Raw genomic sequence first — 17,387 nt, forward strand, 5'->3', positions numbered from 1 at the left:
GAAACGCCTGTTCGCTCATCGTTTTAATTTTAATCCGTGTGGTCATTGCTTTTTCTGTTGAAAAACGGAGCCGGAAAGAAGCCAGAATTAGCAGTATGCTAACACGGGCTAACAACATTAGCTTTGGGTGGTGCTGCAATCTGCATCTTGGCTGCATTTACACATGTGGGAATAACATCAGCCTTTATTTAGTCGGGACACGACTCGAAACACAAATCCACGTGATTGTTTGAACGATTTCTAAGGACTGAGCGGCCTTTCTGCTTTGAAGCTCACACCGCCCCAAAGCGCTGTGTGTGTGCTCAAGATCCTCTGCTCAGACACACACTTTTAGACCCGGTTCTGAGTTCGGTAGCCCGTTCCCCTAGAGCTGCGGAACGGATCGCAGTTCTAAATCTCCCACATACCGCTCATGTAACAAAGCACCCCCCCCCTTCCCCTCAAACTTCTTCTTCTTCTTCTTCCTCTTTCGGCTTCTCCCATCAGGGGTCGCCACAGCGAACAAGTCGCATGGTAAACTTGGCAACGTTTTACGCCGGATGCCCTTCCTGACGCAACCTTCTCAAACCGGGCTTGGAACCGGCACAGGGGTAGAGAAGGGAACAGGGAGCAGCCCGGAGTCGAACCCTGGTTTCACGGACGGAAGGCGCCGCAAACCAGCACGAGCTAAACCGGCTCCTCCCCTTCCCCTCAAACACAAAGCTGTAAGTCCGCGCTCCGCCGGTCCACTTGACTAGTTAAGTGCGGGAGCAAACCATTTCTTTTCTAGTTTGTTACTTTTTTTGTTAAAGTTATTTCCCTAAGTACTGCGGATGAGTCATTAGTTGGGAAATAAAATAAATAAAGTAATAAAGTAAAATAACGAATAGCAATTATATAAGACCGAAATATTAAAAATAGCCCCCCCCACGACGATATCATCGTCCATCCCGATGGTTGACAGCAAACATCGTCAACGGCCAATTTAAGGGACATCGCCCAACCCTAAATCACAGTACAGAAAACTTTACTCAAAGGAAGTGGATGAAAGCCAAAGTGAGCTGTTTCAGCATCATTTGAATGACACCCCCCCCCCCCCCCCCCCCCCCTGCAGCCGCTTTGCATTTGGTCGCCTCTTTATTTCTGATGCTTGTTGTTCCGGTTTGGGTTAGGTTAAACTTCTACGCTGTTTGTTGAGTATTATCACCTGCAGGCAACACAGAACTTGTTCCTGTAATACTGACTGAGATATGAAGGTTGATGGTTCAAACCGTTGTCCATCTGGCCATAGCAAATATGAAGTACCTGCTGGCTCCAAGAGGCCAAAATCCCATAGACATAGATCGCATAGATCTTTGTGTATGGAATAAAATAAGCAGATATTACTCTGAAAGTCCGTTTGTCAGAGTAATGGGGCTAAAACGATTGATCGATTAAGAGAAACTTTCTGAGTAAAAGGCTGGATCTGCACGAGGGAAGACTGGGTCAAAGACTGGACTCAAACAGATGTTTGCCCCGGTCTGATCATGTGGTCCATGCATCCGGACCAAACAGCCGGCTCCGCAGACCCGGCAAAGAACAGAACCATCACAGGCGGAAGTCAGAGTGAAACCAGGTCAAGACCAGGTCACTTTGAAGGGTTCATGGGTCAATCCCCGTTCCCTCTAATGTTTGATGGGGTGGAGGCATAGTTAGGGGAAGGGGGACACACCGAGAGGGAGGCTGTGACCCATCAAGGCTTGAACATCTACAGAACAGCTGACCTTAAGTCACCATCATCTACCAGTAAACCCTCATCTTTCAGACTTTCTCACAAATCTTCAGGATTTGGAAGATTGTTTTCTTCTTTAGTCTCCTTCAGAAAGTCCTCCACCTCTTAAGATTCTGCTCTGGACTCCTGACAGACTTCATGACCTCAGCGAGGAAAGATTTAGAGCAAGTGGTTTTAGTTATAAAGGGGCTGGAGTTTCAACTTCAAGGGAAACCTTTCAGAAAACATCACAACTGACATTTCTCTCGGTTAATCTTCAATGATTACTCTGAATTCTAATCAATAATCTTGACCCGCTTTTGTCAGTGGGATAGTTCAACCATCAGGTCAACATTTTGGGGATTTTTAGGGCGAAAGCAAACCCAGCAAACAGTGATCATACCAGACGTTCACACGTAAAAAAGTATCTTTGCTTACATGAAAACACTCAGACTGTATACCCGTATTTATATTTACTTTTCTGCAAAAGAAAAATAGACAAAAAAGAAAATAAGACCAAGAAAAACCATTTACATCTGTTAAAAAAAGAAAATATTCATCTCAAAGTTTTTATAGCATTTGAAGTTTTTTAGCGTGGCATTAAACAATAGTTCTTCTTAAAATGTTTATTTCTTCATTCTCTGAAATTTTATTCCATCTTTCCAGATCTTTTTTCCAACATGTCATCGCTTTCAGTCTTTGACGAGGTTTTGACTCAGGGCTTCACCTTGAACTAAGGCGTCATGGGTGCGTCATCCAGAAGATATGTGACTCTGCATCCACTGGCGGCCCTGAAGCCGCTTTTGGAGCCGGCTTTGACATGAGGGTAAACAAAGGGAAGATAAGTCCCAACAATCTGGACCTCAACAGTGTAATGTGCAGGCACAGCCCGACACATACCGCTCTGCCCAGATAAGATCCAGAGCTGCTGCATACTTGTTCTTCTGCAGCGGCGGGGAACACAAACGAGACTTCAACCTTTGGCGGCTGCAGGAATGCTGCAGTCAGCACGGATGTGCAGAGGAACACATCTGTGACGGTCCTGGGCTTCATACAAGCAAACAGACCAAGCTCAAAAGAAAGCAGGAGGAGAACCCTGTGAGGAAACAGGAAAAACTGTTTCCTAAAGGTTTCAAGCTAGGTTTGTGTGAAAGATGCTCCTCCACCTTTAATGCATTTTTCATCTTCTCGTTTTTGTGTCACTGTGACCTCCGGGTCACCATACACAGCACACAGAGAGGTGGTGGACGTCATGAAGTCACTATTGATCAGTTTCAAGTTAAAGTATTCCTCTTAACAATAACAGGAAAGTTGGTGGCACAAACACAGCTGCTCAGAGACTGTATACGTTCCAAATGTTTGGTCTGATTGTTTAGAACATTTGGTACCAGAAAAAAAAAAAATGTGTTTTTCCGTGCGAAATATTGAAAAAATAATGCATTTTTGTTTTAAAGTTTTCTTTGAAACAATATTTGGTGAGGTAAAAAAAAAAAAAAAGTAGCAATGACATTTAAAAAATGGCTCTAAATGAAAACGGTACACGATGGAAGTGAAAAACTTTTATACGGTTAGAATAAGAGTACATGTTTTTCTATGTAGGTAAATATATCATTTAAAATGTGTTATTTTAATAATAAAACATGTTTTATTCATGCTCTGGATTTTAATAGTTCTACGATTTAGATATTCAAGTTTTTTATATTTTGTTTTTGATGTCTTTTGTTATTTTGGCGTCTTAAACCGAAAGATGCTGATGAGACTATATATCTAACCAGAAACTACAGAGGAAAGAAAGCTTTGATCATTTATCCAATCTGTGTTGGGGGTAATGAATTACAAAGTATCAAACTACTGTAATTGAATTACTATAGTCAGTAACAAATTAGAGTTCAACACAAACCATCATTACTTCAGTTGTCACAATTTGCTGCAGTGAAACCACAGGTAACCAATTAAAAAAATTAATTTGCGTTAACACTTGGCTCTGACTTCTTCTCTTGGTTTAATAAACAAAACTGACACTAAAGCAGAGGTGAAGATTGGTCAAAGTAATGAAAAATGGATGTGGATGAATTCATAAGGGAGTTTAGCAACTGGAGATATTCAAATGAATTCCTTTTTGAAAAACAAAGGCAAAAACATTTCAGGTAAGAGCAGGTTATGTCCTGGAAATGAACTGCTTTCCACTGCCCTAGTGTCAATGAGCAACCTGTCTATACACTATGTAGGCTACTTCACAGTGTACATGTTCTCGTGTTCATGTGGTGAATTTAATGAGGCGGTGCAATAAATAAACACGATTGCCTCTATGTTTCTATTGGGTGGATTTTACAAGGAGATCTCGTTTATTTCTAGATTTATTCCTTTGAGAATTTGAATGCGAGAAGAAGAAGGTAAAGTAGTATGGAATTAATTTTTAATTGGAGAAAAGAGTTGATTTCAATTTCATTGATTAAATTAAAGTAATTAATTGTTTACCCAACACTGTGTCCAATTATAGATGAATAAAAACGTACAAACACAAGAATCAGACTGAGTTCTGCTGAGTCAAACTTGAGTCAGTTAGTATCCTGAAAAACCTGTTATCCAAAAATAAAAGTCCACCAAATTGGTATCATATACAGAGTAAAGTTACTGTATAGTCAGAGTTTACGCCGTGGACAGAAGGAAGGCCGGAGTGAAGGTTCGGGCTCGGAGTGACCGTTTCATCAAACCCCAGCTCCACTGACGGCTGGAGTGAGTGACAGCTAGCTGCCCGAAAGCTAACCCCCCCAAGAGCGGCTTCACCGCAAAGTTACGCCTTCAAAGTCAGCGGGAGACACCGAGGCATCTTTCCGCGTCTCCTCACTGCGATTCCGCGTGTTTCCGAGTGGACGATCCGACCCTTACGGAGCAAACGCTGACTCATTCCACAAATTGACGCCAAGCTAACATTAGCGGCTACATGCTAGCGGCACCTGTTGATAACAAAGCCGCCTCAGACCGGAGGAAAACACGGGAACACTCACCTCAGAGTCCGCGCCGCTTGCCTGCTGCTTCACACTGCTACATCCAACCGGAAACCTCCAACTTATTTCCAAATAGTTGTGAAGTTGACTGCGAATTCGGTTTATTTAAAGTTTCATTCTAACACACTTGTTGCTTGCTGATCCGCAGTGGAGACATCCCTCCCTCCGCTCCTCCGTCTGTCAGTCCCAACTGCGGTGGGAGGAGGGACTAACATGCCATCCACGAGATAAGGCTCACGCTGATTGGATGAGACAATAAAGGGAATTTGGCTTCGACCAATCAAATGATCTTTTACATGTCACAGTAAAACATCGACCTTACTTACGCTTGATTTTGTTTCGCAATTATTTTTCATGTATGTTTTTAGGTATTTTAGGTGTATATATTTAAACTTTACCAGCATTTTGCTAATTTTCTCTTTGAAATCACATTTTTCCATTAGTGATGAGAATTTCTGGGATAAAAAGTGTGAAAAATAAATGAAAAATAAAATAAAATACAAAAAGAAAATCACAATTGAAAGAAAATTTATTAACTTTTTTGAAAGTTTTAAAAACTGCAAATACAAACAGTTTTTGTAAAAAAAAATCGTGGTTTAAAAATATTTATAAAATATTATTTGGTAAAGAAAACAAGAAACAAAGAAAAAAATCCATAATCAGTAAAACTAAACAGAAAACAAGCTACAAACAAAAATTAAAAAATATATAAAATGGGAATTTTTATAAAATAAACATCTCCCGAGATGAACATTCATGACATTCATGTGGATAAAAAATGTTTATGATTAAAAGGATTTCAAAAAAGTGTTATTTTCAACACTAAATTCATTTTTCCCCCACACACTCCATCTTTGGGAATTTTAATGTCATCTGTAAAAACGTTTGAAAATAAACACAAATTTTTAAACTCTTCACTAAATAAAGAACAAAGAACAATTTCTAACTTTTAGTTTGCTTTATCTTTACACAACTTCAGACTCACCTTAACTGTCAATGTCTTTAAACTTAAGGAAGTGAACAAAAACAATTAAGTTTTGACCTCCAACACAGAGATCCTTGAATGCAGCACCGGCATGTTACTTATGTACTCACAAAGTATTTCTATTTGTATGAAACACCTACCAAGATTATCTACAGATGACATTACCTCCTCCAACCCTTGTGTTGATAAGCCTTTCGACCTAAAGACTGATCATGTTTTCTCTGAGCTCGTGAGAAGAAGAGACTCTGGGAGACAAGAATGTACAGAATAATCAGGATTATCTTTAATTCATCTTCAGTTTCACTAACATCTTTACAAGAAACAAAAGCATCCTCCCCGTAGGTTTGTACAGTAGTGGCAGAATGCTGTCATTGCTTCATTAGTGCTGGTCATAGTTGATCATGTGTGCGGTGTGACTCCGTTCACTCAGTACAAAGGCAGTTTCACTTTAACCTGCTTCTTTCACTCCCAAGGGTTTGAGTGGTTCTTCTTGGGCAGGTGCCGGCAGCTCACAATTTTCTACATTTTTTTTTTTTGGACACACGAACGCGACTTTGATGTCCGCTCGCTGTGGTGCATTTGAGGTAACCAGGAAGTTTCTACATTACAGCAAATAAGAAGGGCACGTCAGCGCTGGAGATTACGCATCGACGATCAAAGTTTCCATCAGCCTCCCAGAGGCTCGCCTAACGTCACACCTGCCCAAAGAGAAAGGTGTGCCCCCCCCTCCCCCCTACAGGTCTGAAAAGAAGAGCAGGGGCAGAAAAAAAGACAGCAGAGGAAGGTGAAGGTCAAAGCTCACAGCTAATGCGGCCTTCGGTTCATCCAGAAGATAAATCCTGACACCTTCAGAAACAAAGGATGAAACAAAAAGCAGCTCCCGGTTTTCCACAACCGACGGAGTACCGGAGGAGACTGAACTGAAGGCAGCGCCAGACCTTTGACCCGCCAGCATGTCTGGAAATCACAGGATCATTTACGGACTCACAGAACCGAAACCAAACTTTTCACAGTTTAAAAACAAATGAAGCCATTCAGCATTTTGTCAGAATCCCAGAAGTGCCACACAAAGTTCAAACGGAACCATGAGTAGGGATACGAGAAGACATTTCTGTCTGTCTTCACCAAAAAAAACAGACGATTTTCTTTTTTTTTCACAGATTTTCTGGGTCAGGACAGACATTTGCCATGAAAAATTCAGTTTTTCTTTTTCTGAATGCATGAAGATTTTTTGTGGGACTTTCTGCAACAAGTTCTCCTTCACAGCCTTGAAGTGCGTTGATGCTTTTGACCTGGAGAAGCACCTGGACACGACCGCCGCTGCATACACACAGTGTAGTTTAAGAGCACCTGAATGCGACATGAGCGATGTCATCTTTTCTCCAAGCTGGGAATGTTATCAACGCATCACCACTCATTCAAGAAGTTCCGGTTTGTTCAGTTCAGGAAACATAAGGAACGCTTTGAAGCTCAAAGAACATAAAGAAGAGTTACTCCTAAATAATGAAATGAGGAAAGGCAATTAAAACTTTATGTTAAAAGGATTATTTTCACGAATATCTCGTTTCTGCAGTAGCTTTACTTTATAAAACATTCTTTTTTATTTTTTTAAGTTCTTATCTCGCAGTTTTTAACAGCACTAGCAGTTAGGGGGAAAACAACAAAAACAAACAAAAGTAATAATTAAAACGGAAAGATTTAAGACAAGGTTTCTGGATGACATAAAAACACAAGAAAGAAATCACAACGAAAATATCTCCCATTATCACACTTTAATTGCCTTCATCCACATTTATTATTTCACTTATTGCTCTTCATACTTTCCCACTGATTTGCTTTTCTTTTGTGGTGTTTTTTAATGTTCTTTAACCACAAAGTCTAGTTTTCTCAGTGTCAATAAATCCCATGAAGCTCAGACTGCAGAAATGATGCGGAAAAATCAACCTTTTGTGCCAAAAGAGACTAAGAATGAGATTTGTTTGTTTTGTTGTATAGAATATCCAACTATAACGTTGTGTTTTTGGAGTATATAAAGTTTTCGGACCAGCGTGTGCTATCTGTTTTTATGTGGAGGGCAAAATCTCAAGCTGTAAGTTTAGGATTCTTAAAGGCCCACTCCGATGAAAATGGTGTTGAACATGTTTCTCTGATGATGGAGGACATTTATAAAGAAAATTAAAGTTGTATTTGTGAGTTTTTCTTTGTTCAAATTGTTTCAAATCAGGAGCAGATGAAAAAAAGCTGTTGGAAAAAGATCTTATTTGTAATATAGAAAAAAAAAAAGCTGGGTGGGCCTCAAGCTCCCTGCTCTGCTCCATTCTGATCATCCACCTACAGACAAACGGATCCATGAGCGTCTTTGTTTTCCTGGCCTGAGCTGGAATCTGGATCAGAACCGTACGGCTGGATCGCTCTGATATTGCTCCCCATTTTTGTTGTACCAATAATGTAAAGTCGGGGTTGTGAGGGGCTGTAAGCTGGTGGGAGAGCCTGCAATCAAAGGGATGATGGGAAATACTCCGCACAAACAGTCCTGCCTACAACTCAGATGAGAATTTCTAATGTCATAGTTTCTCTGCCAAAACGATGTCCCAGAAAACAACAGTTTTTAATTTTATTTTGAGAACGCTTTAAAAATAGGTCAGAAGATGATCAGAGTGGGACTTTAGTGAATTTGTAGCTTTTGTTCCGTCTCAAACACAGTTTCTCTTTTGGCTGGCCAGAGACACACATTCAGTTTTATCCCTGTGTTGACATGACAAACATATCCTGAATCTTTTCAGAATTGATAAACTATAAAATCTGACTTTTGTTACTTCTATTTGTAAACTGAAGCGGTTTCTTGGAGCTGCTGTGTTCATATTTATTCTAAATGATCACATCTCTGTGGCCTAACAGGAGTCTGGAATGGTGGCTTGGCCTCATTAGACATGAAGGGTTTCACTTTTGCCTGTGATAAGAACCAATTCCAACAATTCAAAAGACATTAGGAAAGATCAGGAGGGGATGACTTGTGCTGGAATCTTTCAAAAAGCACCAGAGGTCGGTTTAGGAACTAAAGGCCAACGTCGGACAGAGCTGCGAGACGATCCAGCTTCATGGGATTTCATTGCAGTGAGAAAACGTAGACCAAAGCCAGTCTGATCCTAGAAAAGGTCAACCAGAAAAAGCTTCAATTTGGAGAAGTAACTTGGCACGTGGAACATGAACAAGGCGTCACAGTGGCGCCGCCATCTCTGACACGACACCCAATCACAGCAGACAAAAAGGCGGCGTTCCATTTCGGCCGCACTGTCAGACCAGAAACCCCGCCCCCACCGGCAGCGAGACGGCGGGACGCAGCCCCGCCTCCCGCTGCTCCAGCCGGAGGAGTTTCATGGCTTTCACTGAGAGTTTGTGTCTCTCTGGACGATTGGTTTTTCTGCAGAGGAAACTGGACTGATAATAGTAAAAATATACAAACAATCCTTGAATTTTTTTTTCCACAAAAAAAAAAAAATTCTACTCGGTACCACTACAGTGAAACGTTTCATTTCTTTTTTTCTATGTCTGATAGAAAATGCCAGAGGTGCGGGAGGAGAAAGAGGAGAAAAAAGGAGTGGAGGAAGGGAAAATACTTTTATACCTACCAGAGAAAATCGCACAAACTGAAGAGGAGAAAGGGGCATGAGTACTACCATCAGAACCAGAATGATATTAATAATAAATAGAATAACTTAGAATATTGATAATCATCATTAGGATAATAATAATAATAATATTACAGAATAAATCTCATATTTTCTCTATTTTTTCTTCATTGAAATACAGTGATCTGCTCAAAGCAGAGAGGACTCGGCCTGCGCTGGCTCCGATTGGCTGTTGCATATGACATCACAGCTAATGGCAACCAGATAGACATGCATCACTTCCTGCCCCCACCCATATCTCGTCCCATCAGGATGTTCAGGGGCTGCCGTGGCAACCGGTAGCAAATGACCTGTGAGTCTGCGGAGACAGACACATTGGCGTGCGTTAGCGTTGAGAAGAAAGCTGGGCGCGTGCACTCGGGCGCGTAGCCCCTCCCACCTGCATCATAGCCGCCCGATGACCATCACGTCCACCACCTCCCCTTTGCGCAGCTCCACGTACTGCTCCGTCTTGGGGGGCAGCATCAGCAGGCCGTTGGCGCTGCGCATCGACATCAGCCTGCTGGACACCTGGTTGCCTGCAGAGACAGAGACTTCTTAACGTTTCAGTGAGTTTGCGGACTGATCCTGTTGCCTTGGTGCATCTGTTCGCCCGAATCCCAACCAGAACGGTTGAGATTAGCCCGCGCTCTACGGTCATCCGGGCTCTACGGTCATCCGGGCTCTACGGTCATCCGCGCTCTACGGTCATCCGGGCTCTACGGTCATCAGGGCTCTACGGTCATCCACGCTATACGGTCATCCGCGCTCTACGGTCATCCGGGCTCTACGGTCATCCGCGCTCTACGGTCATCCGGGCTCTACGGTCATCCGGGCTCTACGGTCATCCGCGCTCTACGGTCATCCGGGCTCTACGGTCATCCGGGCTCTACGGTCATCCGCGCTCTACGGTCATCCGCGCTCTACGGTCATCAGGGCTCTACGGTCATCCACGCTATACGGTCATCCGGGCTCTACGGTCATCCGCGCTCTACGGTCATCCGCGCTCTACGGTCATCCGGGCTCTACGGTCATCCGCGCTCTACGGTCATCCGGGCTCTACGGTCATCCACGCTCTACGGTCATCAGGGCTCTACGGTCATCCACGCTATACGGTCATCCGGGCTCTACGGTCATCCGCGCTCTACGGTCATCCGCGCTCTACGGTCATCCGGGCTCTACGGTCATCCGGGCTCTACGGTCATCCGCGCTCTACGGTCATCCGCGCTCTACGGTCATCCGGGCTCTACGGTCATCCGCGCTCTACGGTCATCCGCGCTATACGGTCATCCGGGCTCTACGGTCATCCGGGCTCTACGGTCATCCGGGCTCTACGGTCATCCGCGCTATACGGTCATCCGGGCTCTACGGTCATCCGGGCTCTACGGTCATCCGGGCTCTACGGTCATCCGGGCTCTACGGTCGCCCGCTGCACATCAGTTTCAGCATTCATCCAACACTCAGACGAGTCCCAGAGTCTGTTTTTTATTTTTTTCTTCCTACATGAATACAAAAAGAAAATATAATAATAACATCTCTTGTGCTATATCTTGTGGGGTCCAGATGACCCCACCCTCACATTGACGTGTTCTCCCTACCATGACAAAGGTGGATAAAGGTGGAAAGATATCATGTAATCCATGGACACCAGTGAAGATCACAAATCATTGAAGAAAAAAGGTTCAGAGCACTGTCTAGTGGGTCTAGATGACCCAACTCCCAAGTGGGATCATCTAGACCACAGTTTTTCAACCTTTTCTGAGCCACGGCACACTTTAACCTTGAAAAAAATCCTGCGGCACACCAGCATCCAAAAATTCAAAAAAAGGAGAAGATCATAGTCTGTATTGATCTACAGTCCCTCAACAATCTCACAGGCATTTTTGTGATAATTGTGGCAGAAAAAGCTGGAAGCTGCAGCTGTTTTTTGATGTAATAAAAGTTAAGTTAGACGATTTAAAAACTGTTTGATGTGTGTTCGTTGTGGTTTCAAAACGTTTAACAAGGACGGCTCATTGTGCGCTGAGACGCTGTCACTTTAACCCAATGCATCATGGGAGATGTAGTGCAAACAGCCGGAGATCGCATTTCTGAGCTTCATTGTTTTGTTCACTTGTTCCACGGTCTGACACCGGATTCTGTGGAAAGCTACACCGCTAAAGACGAGCTTTAGCTGGTATTTTTGTTGGAACTGAGAGACTTTATGAGCAAAATCGGGACAAGGAAGTGAAGACTTTAACCACTTGTGATTGGTCAGACTGATGACATATGATTGAGCCCCCCAAGAATGATTGATGGAGACAGTTAAAGGGGCGGGCTTTTCAGAAAAACGGCTGAAGCTACGGCTAAATCGCGGTACCGTCATTCTTATCAAAGTGTCTTTAATAGAATCAAATAAACACAAAGAAAAAAGTATTTTACAATCTTTTATATTCTAACTACTCAGTGTTTTATCAGGGCCTGTTTGGATGAACACAGAGCTGATATCCTGGAGAGGGGAAATGTTTTTAGATCAGTTAATGAGGGCAATTTCCCACGGCACACTGGTTGAAAAACACTGGTCTAGACTCCACAAGATAGCACAAGGGATATATCCACAGTTCAACATTGTTTCATTCTATACAAATCTGTGTAGAACAGGGCTGAGCGGATTTTTATGACTCAGCAGTTTGTGTTTTCTTGCCCTTTCCTTGATCAGGAGAACAGATGGTTGATAAGGAAGAACTGCTGGGTTGGAGGTGATCAGCTCAAAGCAGCAGCTTCTTCATCATTTTACCTTTTAGTTTGTGCAGCTGAGAGAAGGTCAGGCAAGGTCAGTCTGTCGAGTGAGTCCTGCCGTTCTGGGAATTGGTTAAGGCTGCAGCTACTGCCACAGGTATCTATTGGCTGATGGCTCAATTCAAGTCCCACTCCGTTCATCTTTTGATTTATTTTAAAAAAGCTCTTTAAATTACCAGTATGCTTAAAGAATAAACAAAAAAACTGTTGTTTTCCAGAACATAGTTTCTGCAGAGCAGAAAGAATTCCTCAGAAATTCGCCTCTGAGTTGGAGGCAGGACCGCTGGCGCCAATAACCCTCTTATCATCCCTTTGCTTGCTTTGCTCTTCCCCTAGAATCCAGTTCAGACGAGGAAAACAAAAACATTCATGGATCTATTTGTCTGCAGGCGGATCCATCAGAATGGAGCAGGCAGCTTGTGGCCTGTCAGCATATTTGTGACATCCCAAAGGAGGCCTTTTTCAAACAGCATTTTTGTTATTCTGATTCACAATGATTTGGATAAAGAAATTCTTAGATATGTAGTTTTAATCTTAATTTTCTTTATATATGTCTTACACCTTCTGATAAATGCTACAAAGACATGTTAACACCAAAAAACACCATTTTAATTGGTGTGGGTCTTTACACGAAACAAAAGTTGTGTCTTTCTTAAGGTTCTGTTTTCAGTAAGGTTCAGGCTAAATTGGACCCAGAAAAACAGAAACGTGTTCCAGATAACATGCCAAATCCTTGAATCTTCAGGAAGTTTTAACATTTCTGATTTCAGCACTGCCAGCACTCTTCCACAGAGAGGAAACTGAAAGAGAGGTGACCAAACTCTGTTAGGGACGGGTGACTGCCCCCTTGTGGTCAGAAGGAGTTACCACCAGGATCTCAAACCCAGCACAGCAGCTGTTTTTAGGTCTTTGTGTCAGTAATGTCTTCATCATTAACAGAAGTCCAGTATAGATCATTAAAACGGGATGGTGTTTTTGTGAGGACATGTGTACCTGTGCTTTGGGCCCAGGGCAGAGGTTCCTGATGGTGCCAGGTCAAAATGCAGCGGTGGTACTCGGGTCTGGGGTCCAGCTTCACGTCACAGGAGAGCTAAACACCAAGAACAGGTTTTAGTTCTGCAGTCGCTCTGAGTGCTGATGAAGAACAGAGGCGCAAACACAGAAACCGCTGAGAAGCAGACCGATATCAACAAAGACCGACTGTGGAAGCTGCTTGGAGATTTGAAGGAATCGGAGGTTTAAAAAACGTATAGAGTTTTGTTCATTTGTGATTATGTAGAGAGCCGTCTCTGTGTGTGCATGAGGGTGAGTGTGTAAAAGAGAGGAAGGGGTGTTTGTGCGTCTTACTCTAGCTTTTATAATGGTGGGCCGTGGGTCCAGAATGCCTTGCATTTTCCTCAGGGCAGGAATCACGAACAGGTTACACGTCACCACTGCTGACACCGGGTTTCCTGAAACGAGTCCACACAGTTCAGATTTATCTCCATGGCGACCCACTTCAGCCCAAACCCAGAGTGCATCCCCACTGCTGGAGAACAGACAGCTGTGGTGTGTGGCAACCCGTCAGAACAAAAATACTTCAATTCTTGCTGCAGAGCAATGAGGAAACCAAGCAAAACAAAAGACGATGAAATCCCTGTAGGTCAGTGCCAGGCAGATTTCTGATGACCATCTCTTTCAGCTTTATTCATGAAAGGTTATGTGAATGGTCCGTGTGCCGAGGAACCCGACTGACTGAAGGAGGGCCTCGGTGTTCACGCTGATGACCTGCTACATTCTCTCTATCTCATCTGACTGACACACACAAACCCTCCCCACAAGAACATCCATGAGGGTTTTACTGAGCAGGATGGGCGGCGGCGGCGCACCTGGAAGAGCAAAGATGAGCTTCCGGGTTCCATCGATGTCCACAGTGGAGAAGGTGGTGGGGAGCCTGGAGCAGAGACGCAGTCAGAAAGATCAAACTCAGACCTCAGACTTTGGACTAGTCCAGCCCAACAGACTGTCCTCAGAACCTTCAGAACTCTCCTGACCAGGAAACATCTGAATGTTGGAGTTGGGACGGGCAGAAGACCAGATCTTCTCCCGGAACTCACCCGGGCTTCATGAAGACTCGTCCAAAGTGGATCTGAGCATGGAGGTCAATGTCCAACACCTGCTTCAGGTAGTCCTGATGAGCGCACAGATTAAGGTTCATGCTGCAGAGTCACGGCTCCACCCAAATGATCTACCCAACCGCATGAAAGATCAATGGGGCGCATCTACCTTTTCTCCCATGGACACGCCCCCTGAGGTGATGATGACGTCAGCACGGCTGATCCCCTCGTGGAGAGCCGACAGCAGGTCGTCAGGGCTGTGGGGAACCAAGACATGCTGTTGGTGAGAACCTCAGCTGATCAGTGGTTCTCCACAAGGAGCTCCTCTGAGCCTCATTCACATCTGTGGTCAAACATCTCCAGATGTTTTGTAATCGATGCAAACTACAAACCACTCAGCAGTTTGTAGGATTCCAATCATTTTAATTCACAGCTAATAAAAGCCTAAAACTTATTTTCTCAGAAAAATCACTTCTGACAAACCAGGAAACAAAAATAACAGCAGCAAATTCATCTGAGGCCACAGCAAGAGCACCAAAACCTCTCTGACCTTTGACCTGATCAAAATCAGTGGACCAGAAGAAGACATAAGCTATGTCCGAATTCCCACCCTAACTAAACATGTTACAAACACTGACGTTTTTTTGTTTTTTTTTAAAGGAAATGAACTGGCGTTAGGGTTCCCAACCTAACCCCTAACGTCTAAAAAACGATATAGTGCCCTGGATTTTAAAAGCAATTTGGACAGAATGCTCACTACTTTATTTATTTTTTTAAATGGCGGATATGACATCGTCAATTTCACAAAGTTAGAATCTAATTAATCTGAGCGTTTTGCCGCGATCATTTCTGAGTCCACTGTGCTCTGAAGATAAATACTTTAATGGTATATTAAACAAATACATTTAAATACATTTTTTTGAGCAAAAAATGTCCTGACGCACTGCATTGTGGTCTATATTCGACAATCTAGTGAGCATCGATGCACACTGGTTTTTCGCAGAGACTTCTGGGAAATTTCTAGGGCACTTGATTTTGGAATTGTAGATTCGGACAGGACTGCAAAATGGCAAACGCACCACATAGTGCACTATGTAGTGAGTAGGGAAGGAATTCAGAAGCAACCATGGATCCACAAACAAACAAAGACCGGAAACTTGTCTGTCCTGGCCTCTTGGGGGCTGTTGAAGGGGGTGGGTGGGGCATTCGAGTGTTTTTTTTACTCAGCACTGTCCTTGCTGCGACATCTCATTATACACTCTGTATTTCTGTTAATATGTAAAATGTTCATCAAACAAAGTTATTTAAAACAAAAAAAAACTTCTCAGTGGACGACCAGCAGCCCGTACACACTGGCCATGTGACGCTCATTTAGCACACGGTGTTCACACTGCACAAGCAGGGAGGGGCTTCTTCTATCAACTAACTAGTGCATGTCCGCCGCCTACAGTCGGAAGAGGCTTGGTGGGAACGTATCTCAAGTCTTCTCTTCTTCCAGACTCAAGGTCAAGGATTTTACTTTGATCTGAGGATCGCCATTTTCATTTATGGGGTTAAACAAATGATTTTACATATTTATGTAATAGTAAGCCTTTTACAGGTGGAACGAGCTTTTATCTTAGCCTACTCTCTGCGGTAACGTGACAGTTTGGTGTGAGGCGGAAATGGTCTCACTTGTCTCCCACAATGCCGAGGTTAATGGTGGGATATCCGTGCTCCTGGATGGTGGCGAGCAGAGTGGAGCGGTTGGAGTCCCGGATCTTTCCTGGGTGGAGGTCGTCCTCTGGGTTCAGGAGCTACGAGGAGAACAGGACGTCTTTATTCTGACTGGGAAGCAGAACTGAGGGGGTTTTGTGTCCGCCAGAGTACCTCGTTTCCGGTGGACATCACCGCCACCACGGGGAACTTGTGCACGCTGACCTCGGTCACGCCCACTGTGGCCAGCAGGCCGATCTCAGACGGGCCCATATGAGTGCCTTTAGCCAGAACACACTCGCCCCGCCGGATGTCGTGTCCAATCGGCCTGCATGCACACACACACACACACACACACACACACACACAAGAGCACACTTCTATTCAGATTTTCTTTCAAGGTTATGCAATCCACATCACCACCAGAGTCGGAGATCCAGAACGTCTTGGTCCGTCACAAAAGGAAAATATTTTGACAAATCCAAGAATTTTCTATAAAAAACTTCTGTCGTGAAAGTTTAACAAAGAGAATGTGATAGGAGGAAATAGGAAACAGAAAGGAGAATAGAGAGGAGGCAGAAAAAGACTGAAAGGAGGCAGGAGGCAGAATGCAGGCAGAGAGGAGGTAGAAGGAAGCAGAAAGGAGACAAAAAGGAGAAAAAAGGAGGTAGAAGGAGGCTGAAAAGAGAAGAGACGAGGCAGAAGAAGGCAGGAAAGAAAAGAGAGCAGGCAGTAGGTGGGATAAAGGAGGGAGAAAGAAGCAGAAAGGGAAAGAGAGCAGGCAGAAGAAGACCGAAAGGAGGCAGAAAGCAGGCAGAGAGGAGGTAGAAGGAAGCAGAAAGGAGACAAAAAGGAGAAGAAAGGAGGTAGAAGGAGGCAGAAAAGAGAAGAGACGAGGCAGAAGAAGGCAGGAAGGAGGCATGAAGGATTCAGAGAGGAATTAGAAGGAAGCAGAAAGGAGGCAGAAAAGAGAAGACAGGAAGTTTTTGTCTGCTCCAAATTCCAGCTACACTATCACCTCCTGATGTTCTGACACACTTTGACTTCTGTTCCTTTCCACTTCACCTGATATCTTGTCCGGGCCGCACTTGGACCATAATCCTCACCTCCAGCTCCTCTGTGCCCTGAAACAGGCAAACGGGCAGTCAGCGAGGCGCACGCCTCCACAGCAACACAAGGACAAGCTAAGAGAGGAGGTCCTTACATCCTCAGACTCCCTCAGAAGCTCCGTGTCTTCAACCTGAACCACAGCATCGGCTCCACAGGGGATGGGAGCGCCGGTCGTCACCCTCATCACCTGACCCGGCATCACAGTGTGTGTGGGCTGCGCATGAACACACAGAGACACACGCCCACATCAAAAAACCTCAAACATTCCAGCTCCACTGGAGCCACAAAAGAATTACAATAAAACAGCTTTCAAAACGG

The 17,387-nt window shown here is 44.0% G+C and overlaps 2 protein-coding genes across 5 annotated transcripts in view; both read right to left on the reverse strand.

The window, feature by feature from the left end:
• LOC101170065 (protein PALS1-like) overlaps positions 1–4,938 on the reverse strand; it is a 31,586-nt gene extending 26,648 nt beyond the window's left edge. The window contains exon 1 of the mRNA XM_004082748.5: positions 4,738–4,938. The gene's annotated coding sequence lies outside the window, so the exon portion shown is untranslated. The remainder of the gene's footprint in view (positions 1–4,737) is intronic.
• A 1,043-nt stretch (positions 4,939–5,981) lies between these two features.
• LOC101156053 (gephyrin) overlaps positions 5,982–17,387 on the reverse strand; it is a 37,501-nt gene continuing 26,095 nt past the window's right edge. For all 4 annotated transcript variants that reach the window (XM_023951519.2, XM_023951518.2, XM_023951521.2 and 1 more), the window contains 11 exons: positions 17,164–17,283; positions 17,025–17,083; positions 16,134–16,287; positions 15,939–16,060; positions 14,434–14,521; positions 14,265–14,338; positions 14,037–14,101; positions 13,516–13,619; positions 13,162–13,258; positions 9,791–9,929; positions 5,982–9,709 (listed from right to left, as the gene is read on the reverse strand). In XM_023951519.2, the coding sequence (XP_023807287.1) occupies positions 9,796–9,929; positions 13,162–13,258; positions 13,516–13,619; positions 14,037–14,101; positions 14,265–14,338; positions 14,434–14,521; positions 15,939–16,060; positions 16,134–16,287; positions 17,025–17,083; positions 17,164–17,283 (1,017 nt within the window). In that variant the 3' untranslated portion in view covers positions 5,982–9,709; positions 9,791–9,795. The remainder of the gene's footprint in view (positions 9,710–9,790; positions 9,930–13,161; positions 13,259–13,515; positions 13,620–14,036; positions 14,102–14,264; positions 14,339–14,433; positions 14,522–15,938; positions 16,061–16,133; positions 16,288–17,024; positions 17,084–17,163; positions 17,284–17,387) is intronic.

Source organism: Oryzias latipes, chromosome 22, assembly GCF_053564925.1.
Source record: "Oryzias latipes strain Hd-rR chromosome 22, Olatipes_Hd-rR_3.1".
NCBI classification, from domain to species: domain Eukaryota; kingdom Metazoa; phylum Chordata; class Actinopteri; order Beloniformes; family Adrianichthyidae; genus Oryzias; species Oryzias latipes.